The following is a 9,478-nucleotide window of genomic DNA, read 5'->3' as shown; positions in this document are numbered from 1 at the left end:
ATTTCTAGAATTTTGCATTTGAAAATCCACTTGACCCTGAGGCATTTTTGCCTCATTTCAATTTTCCCCCATTTTCAGCTATGAAAACACATTTTAATATCTAGATCTAAAAAAAAAAAGTTGTAATTTTTACTTTAAAGCTTGCAAAATAATATGCTTTCCTGGGAATTAATTCCCCTCTTGTGGATGGTTGGATATACCCACTGGAGATCCTTCTCAACAGGCTACCTGTCATGGTATAAACATAAAGGTTACTTTTTATTTAGTTCAAGAGCCCCCTTACCCACTACCATGTCTACTGTCATTTGCATTCACACTCTCAATCAGAGCTCTGGTGTTTTAATTCACCTTCAACTACTTGATCCAATAGACCTTAATAAATGGCAGTCCTTATACCTGAAAGGAATCCCTTCACAATTTCCCATTTTAACTTTCAGACCTTCATTTCTCTCTCAATGATTTCCTCCTCTTTCAATCCATCTATACAATATTCTATGTCATGTGATACCCAACTTCATGTCCATTGAAATATCAAGAATATATATGGGAAGTAAACAATGAACTTATGTCAAAGTGAATCTTCTACAATGCCCCATCCCCTAGGTAATCTGGTAAATTTGAGTTCTGCTACTCATCCATGGCGGTTCCTAAGGTCCCAACCAAAACCAATGCAATCAATGGTATTTCAAAACATCTTTTTTAAAAAAAGGACATTTTAATTTATTTATTTGAGAGAGAAAAAGAGCATGAGTGGGAAGAGGGGCAGAGGGAGAGGGAGAAGCGTACTCCCCGCTGAGCAGGGTCCCTCCCCCCCAGATTTGGTGCTCATTCCAGGACCCAGGGATCATGACCTGAGCTGGAAGCAGATGCTTAAGCACTGGGCCACCGTAGTGCCCCCAAAACATCTTTTTTTAAATTGAGGGTGATCCAAGTGCCAGGTAGTTATTCCAAACCCTTTATATACATCCCATGAGAATGGTACTTTTAGGGGGTGCCTGGGTGGCTCAGAGGGTTAAGCCTCTGCCTTCAGCTCAGGTCATGATCTCAGGGTCCTGGAATTGAGTCCCGCATCGGGCTTTCTGCTCAGCAGGGAGTCTGTTTCCCACCCCACCTCTGCCTGCCTCTCTGCCTACTTGTGATCTCTGTTAAATAAATAAAATCTTTTTAAAAAATGATACTTTTATCTCTATTTTACCAAAGAAGACCCTGGGGTATACAGAGGGTAAACCCCTTGTTCACTGTTACCCCAGTAGTAGGAATATGAGGCTGGGTTCATACCCAGGCAGGCTGGCTGCTGAGCTCAGACCTGTGGTAACTAAAATATGCTGTCTCTTATTACACCATCCGTGACTACTGCGTATGTGCCTCTGTGTGTTTGCAGAAACTCTCTGCAAAGTCTGCATTATTTAAAGTTAATTTTTTCTCAGCCATTTCAGCACTGAATACAGTGGAAGGGAGGCAGTAGTGGAAGAAGTGCTCAGGGCTCCAGGTATACATCTAGTTCAGCAAGTACAAGGGCAGTAAGGACGCTGTTCAGTTCAAGAAGGTGCTGCACAGGTAAGAGCAGGCAGCCTCATCCTAGTTTATAGGGGCGGAGAGGGAAGACTTCCTGAAGGAAGTGATGTTTCAGCTAAAACAGAGGGATGAGCAGGAGCTGGAGCCGTGTGGGAGATGGAAGAAACAGAATGGGTGGCAGAGAAAGGGACTAACCCCTGAGGTCCTGAGTATGGCCAGGACATGTCCTGAAATTTTTCTACAAAAGCCTCACTGTTTCTAGCTGTCACACACCAAGCTGGTCCACCTCATGCCCCGCTGGCCAAGGTGACATGGCTGGGCCACAGTACAAAATGCCACATATTCATTCTTTTCTCCAACCAGGAGCTGCCCAGGCCCGAAAAGACAACTGTTTTAAAGCCATGGTTTCATGCAGGCACACCCTAGAAATAAAGTTACTTCGGAGATGCCTGCGGTAAAGCTGAAGAGAACAGCCCGAAGACCAAAGGAAGCGTGCTTTATTGAATTTACAATGCAGAAAATATTTGTAGCTCCTTAGACATTTGTATTGCTATAAAAATTATACTTTATGGTATAATTATTAATGGTTTGAAGAGAAATAAACAGTATAAACGAAATATGGCTGATACTATGAAAATGTAAACCATGTAAATCAAAATCACGAAACAATTATTCTATACTCAGAGGCCTACTTAATATATACATATGAAATTTCTTACACACATATACAATAAAAGCCCACAAAAGCCTTCACTCTGAAGCTGATCACTGTACAAATATGAAAATAAATATTTATCTTTTAACCTCAAATTTATCTTCAGCAAGAGGGTTATGTGACTTGAGTTTATGCAAATCACATTTGGTATTAAATAATCAAATGTCACATATGTCATATAAAGCAGCAAGTGGAAAATATAAATTATGAAAATGCATGAGGCTAAAAGTTAACAGTGAAAAATGTCTCCTTATCCAACATTCTTTTCCATGATGAAATTAAAATATTACCCAGTGTGTCAGGATACATTAAAAAAAAAAAAAGGAGCAGTGTATAATAGTGATTTTAAAAGCCCTCAAAGGAAAAACTGAGTCAAGATGAATTAGTTGCACAAGACTGTATGAATGTGCCACATTAATTCTAGGCTAAAAACATTATTTTTTAATCAGAAATACACTTTGAAAACACCTTCCTGAAATGAAATGTTGGTGATAATGATGATTTCCCATAAATGCAGCTGAAAGAGCTTCTAAGTAGCTTTTCTTTAAAGATTGCTCACCAGAGCTCAATGTCTCTGATTTGGATTTTGCTGCCAAAATATTTATCCAGGTTTGGGGCGCCTGGGTGGCTCAGTGGGTTAAAGCCTCTGCCTTCGGCTCAGGTCATGATCCCAGGGTCCTGGGATCAAGCCCCATATCGGGCTCTCTGCTTGGCAGGGAGCCTGCTTCCTCCCCCCTCTCTCTCTGCCTACCTCTCTGCCTACTTGTGATCTCTGTCTGTCGAATGAATAAATAAAATCTTTAAAAAAAAAATATTTATCCAGGTTTGACTAAAGATGAGTGCTTTGTCTATCAAAGGCACCTATATAATCTCCATCCCAAGTCAATTTGGGTGTACTAGCCATACAAGCCAGACACAAAAGCCAAGGCAATACGTGGATATACTCTACGTACAAGGATACACTCTATGTACAAACCGTCAGACAAATACAGAGAGACATACTGGGGGGACATAAAGGCAACACAGAAACAACTATACTCACAGAGTTTTGTGCAACTGCACCAAACACCTGAACAACTGTCCAATATGTCAACACACAGATCCTTTCTAACCCAGGTTCCAAAGATGCCGCAGAGGCAACCAGCAGTGGCAAAACGTGCATCTCACGACGGCACGGAAATAACACCTCCCCCACCACTCGTTTGACACTATTCGACCAGCGAGGCGCTCTTTCTGGTCAAAAATGTAAACTTGGTGCGACCTAAGCCATTGAACAGAAATGCATGGTAGAGTTGCCAGGGATAGCTCAAACTTTGCGATCAAAATACCTAGATGTCAATAGAGAGAAGGCATGCATTTGCACTTGAGGATGTTGTGGCTCTTTATAATCTTGGTGTATAACGTATCTGGTCAGTTTTCACTTAAAAGAAAATGAAGCTGGGGAATTAAAGATTTGATCATAAAAATCATAAACGGGAAAAACTGCTCCATGGAATTGTTTTAATTCAACAAAAAGGAATGTTATTAGCTTATGTAATATAATAAATAAGTTTTTAAGGTATTTCCAGAAGACCACTTGGAAGCTTGAACTATATGAACCAAGGTAAGTTCAAACCTCTAGTTGAGGAGAACTTAATTGGTTCAAGGCCACTGAGAAACAAAAGCCAAAAACCAAAAACCAGGCTTTTCTAGGGTCAGGTGTTGACTCCTTCAGCTGTTAGAGACCTTTCAGTGGGGAAATCTGGGAGGCACTGCAGATTCTAGAAGGAGAGCAAGACCCACCACATTGTTGGTGAGGAGGAGTGACTAGTCACATTAAACAAAAGACTCTGATTTCCCATTCCTAAGGACAGTATCTCTTGTGAAGAGATGAATTTCCAAAACTATATATAACATTTTTTTCACTGTTCATTATTTCAGGTAGTGAATGCTGGCCATGACAGAGGTCAGAGATTTGCACCATATTGGAGATTATGCTTGTAAATCATGGGAAGGTCTGAAACAATCATGCACATTTTCCTTGGGCAAAGTGTTAAAATAGTAGTTTGTGTGTGTTTCTTTTAATGAGATATAATTCACATCTCATAAACTTCCCCCTTTTAACAATTCAGTGTTATTTCATGTATTTACCAAGTTAGCAGCCATTATCAAAGTATATATTCCAGAACATTCTCATTCCCCAAATAAACCACATCCCCCATTAGCAGTCACTCCAGCTCCTGTCTTTCCCTAGCCATGGCCATGACTGGCTGGTATATATTTTTAAGTGAAGAGTGACAGCTTTCCTGGGCATTGTACTTTTACCAGTATGTGGCCTCCTATGATTTTCATTAGAATTTTTAACATGAAACTTAAACCACAGACTTTGTGGAGATGTCAGTACCCTTTTTTTTTTTTCTTCCTAACTTTTTGTCACACAAACGTTTTTTCCTCTGTATATAAAAATAGATTTTTCTGTCTCCACTGAAGCCTACAACATTATTTTTTCTCAATTAAATTCTGTTGTTTCAGAAATGAGAAAAGTCAATGCCCCAATATTTAAAAAGTCGACTAACCAGAGTCCTTATTAACCGTGAGTCATCGTGGTCTCCTTCCCACTCCTTACAGTGCACAGAATCCGAGAGGCCAAGGCCTGCAAAGCCAAGCTCCTTGTTTTGCAGGTGAGGAAACAGGTCTATCGTGGGCTGCTGACACATCTGAGACCACAGACAGCAAAGCTAGGATGATAATCCCCTTTTACTAGTATTCTAGTAACAGATACTTGAAAAAAAAAATGTTGTTTTAGGTTATCTACAAAGTTAGCTACCATGTGAATCTACATCAGGAAGTTTCTTCTATAGCTTTGATCTGAGCATATGATTTTTTTAACAATTTTTTTACATGTTCTCTTTTGAGACTCTGTAAGGACAAGACAAGGTACCTTCAACCTTGGGGCCCAAATCATTCACTGAAACCTAGCAAAGAGCCAGGGCTCCAGAAGGATCTCAGAGCACAGTTCCGAGGCCCACACTGTCAGCTTCCACCTGGCCGTGTCTGGATGACGCAGGCCTCTGTGAGAAGCAAACACGTCACAGACACCCAGGACTCTGGGCCTGAAGACCTGACAGGCCAAGGATGTTTGGGATTTAACTACTGCAACAGTTCTTCATCTGCGCTGACTTTCTGGAACTGGTCCCGGTCAGATTGGTGATGGATTTGCTGTCATCTTCATCGGTCCTTTTTTTCACTTCCCTGCAGGAAGGGGGCAGGGGAGAGAGGGAGAGAGAGAGAGAGACATAGAGAGAGAGAGAGAGAATGCATTACTGAGGTACAAAACTAAACCACAAATGGTTCTGTAGAAATAAAAACAAGACGGCTGAGCACTTGCTGTATGTCATCCAGACACCGTTCTAGTGAGGACCATGTGAATTTGTTGGGCCCCATTTTATATGTGCGGAAGCAAAGGCAAAGAAAGAAAGGTGAAGCAAGTTCCCTTCGGTCACATGGCTGGAGAAGCCACAGAGCCGGGCCTGGAACCACGCCTGAACTCTGAGCACCAGGCCATGCTCACACATGCACAAGGCAGGCACACATAAGACACACATGCACAGCAACACACACACATGCACACACACACACACACACACACACACACACACACACACCCTATTGCTCTCTCCTGTGGTCTCACATGCTTTACAGTCTGCCGCACGCACAGCTCACTCCTTAGCACTCTGGAACCTGGCTTCCATCGCTGACTAGTACTTGCTGACCTTAAGAGCAATGATGACTTCAAGACCACTCTTTAATTATACAGGATCATGGAGATAATGATGAATGCTTAAAATCCAGAGAAAAAAATCTTCATTCCACGTCTTCCTAACTTTCCTTTAGAATTAACACCTAGAGGCTACAATGACAAAAGATCTTCACTTTCACAAGTGAAAACCTCCTAGGGATAGTATCCTTCCAAGTGGGTTCCCAGGGATGCCTGTGAAACATGCAGACCCTGAATGGCACTCCTGACTCTGACAGCTCATCCCCAGGAGGCCCCCAAACAATCCTTCCTTCCCCATCAAGCCTGGGGAGCTCCCACTATGGGCTGTCTCTTTACAGTACTGGCTCGTGACTGCTTAGATCAACAGAATGCAGGGGAAATGGTGGGCTGGGACTCCAAGCCAAGCGTTAATAAGGCCTAGCTGCTCTCAGCTGCCAGGGCTCCTCAATGGAGAGGGCCAGCAGAGGGGCCAGAAGGACAAGGACCCTGGTGGCAGACACCCAGCTTTACCCCCATGGCCCCCTGACCGCAAATGCATGAGACACCCCAAGCAAGAACCTTCCAAGTAGAGGAAGCTTCCAGCTGAGATCCAGCCAATCCTGATAATTTCAAGAAACTAAAAAGTGGTAGTTGTTTCAGGCAACCACGTTTTGGTTTATTGCAGAGCAGCAGATAACTGAACCTACTAAAAACTTGCATATTCCTAGTACAGCAACACTGTTCAATCAAAATATAATGCAATCCACATGTAATCTTAAATTTTTTAGCAGCCATATTAAAAAATGTAAAAAGAAACAGGTAAATTTAATTTTATTAATATATTTTAACACAGTATAGCAAATATATTATCATTCTATCATTTTATCAGTGAAAATAATAATGAAGTATTTTATGATTTTATACTGTCTTCAAAATCTAGTACATATTCAGTACCTACAGCACATCTCAATTTGGGTTCGCCACATTCAGGTGGCCCATGGAGGCCAAACTGGTCAGCAGGACTCCAGAACGTGTTGATATGTGCTAACTTTTGAAAAACACTATACTGTGAGTTGGAAAGAAGGTATCTCAGGAGAAGGAAAAAAAAAAAAAAGGAGGAATTAATTCTTGCTGAAGGCCAGTTAATAAATGCTATACTATATGTTTTCACATTTTTCTTATTTAATGCACATAAACAATCACACAACACAAACAAACATGCAACCCTGACAGGTGACAAGGGAGTATTATTATCCTCACTTCACAGATGAGGAAACAAAGACCCAGGAGAAGAAGGAAGGTACATGATCCAACCTAGAACACCCCATAAGACACATTCCAGACTCCTGACTTCCAGAACTGGAACGTGATACACGTGCGTTGCTGAAGCAACAACACTTGTGGGAATTTGTTAGAGCAACAACAGAGAACTCATACAACTTCCAACTGCATCATCTCGGACATTTGGTCATTCAACAAATGCTCAATTTATGCCAAACGCTGGGACCCTCTATTAGTGAGCACAGAAGGAGAGAGAGAAGGCTAAACAAATCATTCCCAGGTCCCAAGACAGCTGCTAACACACAAGCACGGTACACCAGTCGTACTGGTCTGCGGGGAAGGAAAGTGTTGTAGAGATGGGGCTGCGTGGACACTTTGACACAGGAGGGACCTCTTGAAAGAACAGGAATTGACCTTCGCTTAATGAGGAAAGGAGATTCTAGGTGCAAGGGACAGCCTGCATAAAGGCAACGAGACATAAGGAGTTTGGCTATAAGTGGAATTAAGTTTTCTGTGTCTACAGATTATCATTCCTTTGGGAAGTAAGATTAAGAAATGCAACCAGAAAGGTGGGTGAGGCCAGGCTGTGAGGGTTTGCACATGTTAGAAACAGTCACGGCTCTGGAATTTCCTCTAGGTGGTGGGTGGGGATGTGGTTATGGAATTTTAAAAAGAGGTGGAGGTAAAAAATACAGAAATTAGAGAAGTCGAGCTAGAGACAGTTCTAGAAGCACCAGGGATAGACGACATTAGGCAGAAAGAGAGTAAAGAAGAAGAGAATGTGGAATGCAATCCTGAGATTGCCAACAGGGAAGAAACAAGCCGATGCGCCAGAGCGGTGGCAACAAGTACCAATGTTGCCACTTAGTAGCTGTGTCACTTTGAGCAAGCTGATTAAGAATTCTAGTCCTCCACTTTCTTATCTGTGCAATGGATATACTAATCATAGCGCCTTCACAAGACAACTCACATCTCTCCCTTCTAGGTGGTCCAATAGCCTCTATCAGCTACAATCATCTGACTGTCTGGTCGAATGTTTTCTCTCTCTCTCTCTCTTTTGTCCCCCCTTCTCATTACACTGCATGGCCTACAAATATTCATTTCCTTAATACCGCTAATGAACCATATATGGGGCCTCCACAGGCTGAGAGCTCACAATAATTCAGACATTTTACTGAACCTGAAAGCAAGTATTAGGGAGGGAAAATATGTACCCACATGGTCCATCTGTCCTTTGGTTTCTCTAATCCACCATAAGTACAGGCATGTCCCTCCCATTTCAAGGAAATCATATATTCCAAACACCTACAATAGGTGTAAGCCTGGGAAAACTACACTTTCTCACCAAAACTACCATATGCTTGGCAACTGCATGTAAGGTGTCTCATTGGCAGATTTCCTCCCAACAGGCTCAGCTTCTGGGCTGAATGGAAATATCAGCCTGAGCACTTCTTGTGGTTTTTTTTTTTTCTTTCAAATCTCAGACCATTGATCAATTAAACACTTTGGAACTTGAATCTACTGCAAAATGTACAAAGCTTGTGGTTCTGATCCTGGCAAGCTCACTTGCCAATGGACAATGATTGTGATAAATGTCCTGTCAGCACTGCGAGGAAACTGCATTTCTAGGAAACACTTTTCCTGGGATTGAGAGGTTTCCAGAAAAAAACAACACTAGTAGTTCAGGGTGTTAACCAAACATTCATGGCCTCCCCTCAAAACAGAATTCTGTTTCAGACAGTGCAAATCCATAAACTCGTCTGGCTCACGTTTTATGACATGAGACAGCATGAAAGCGGCCGTGATGGTAATTGTCTTGCAAGATCTAAATTGAGAACATAACATATTTACATTATACATAACTTTCTAAAGGATGTAAACCTTTTTTTAGATGATTTTATTTATTTATTTGAGAGAGAGAGAGATAGCAAGAGAGAGAGCATGAACAGCACGGAGAGGGAGAAGCAGACTCCCCGCTAAGCAGGGAACTCCATGTGGGACTCGATCCCAGGACTCTTGGATCATGACCACCTGAGCTGAAGGCAGACCCTCAACGGACTGAGCCACCCAGGTGCCTCAGGATGTAAAACTTTAAAAACAATCATTTCACCAGTGGCAACTCTACCATTTCCATGTAAGACTTAGGCACTTTAATAAGCAAATATGAAGGCAGGATATAAAGCAAATTAAAATTTTTAAATATTTGCTTTATTTATAATTTTCATATTTAA

The 9,478-nt window shown here is 41.7% G+C and overlaps 1 protein-coding gene across 1 annotated transcript in view; it reads right to left on the bottom strand.

The window, feature by feature from the left end:
* Positions 1 to 4,635: 4,635 nt before the first annotated feature.
* The window catches only part of LOC122917667 (ras and EF-hand domain-containing protein), a 73,650-nt gene continuing 68,807 nt past the window's right edge, over positions 4,636 to 9,478 (bottom strand). The window contains exon 17 of the mRNA XM_044265824.1: positions 4,636 to 5,461. Coding sequence (XP_044121759.1) covers positions 5,356 to 5,461 — 106 coding nt within the window. The 3' untranslated portion in view covers positions 4,636 to 5,355. The remainder of the gene's footprint in view (positions 5,462 to 9,478) is intronic.

The sequence above is a fragment of the Neovison vison genome, chromosome 9 (assembly GCF_020171115.1).
Source record: "Neovison vison isolate M4711 chromosome 9, ASM_NN_V1, whole genome shotgun sequence".
Taxonomy (NCBI): Eukaryota; Metazoa; Chordata; class Mammalia; order Carnivora; family Mustelidae; genus Neogale; species Neogale vison.
This window is presented reverse-complemented; position numbering and strand designations above follow the sequence as displayed.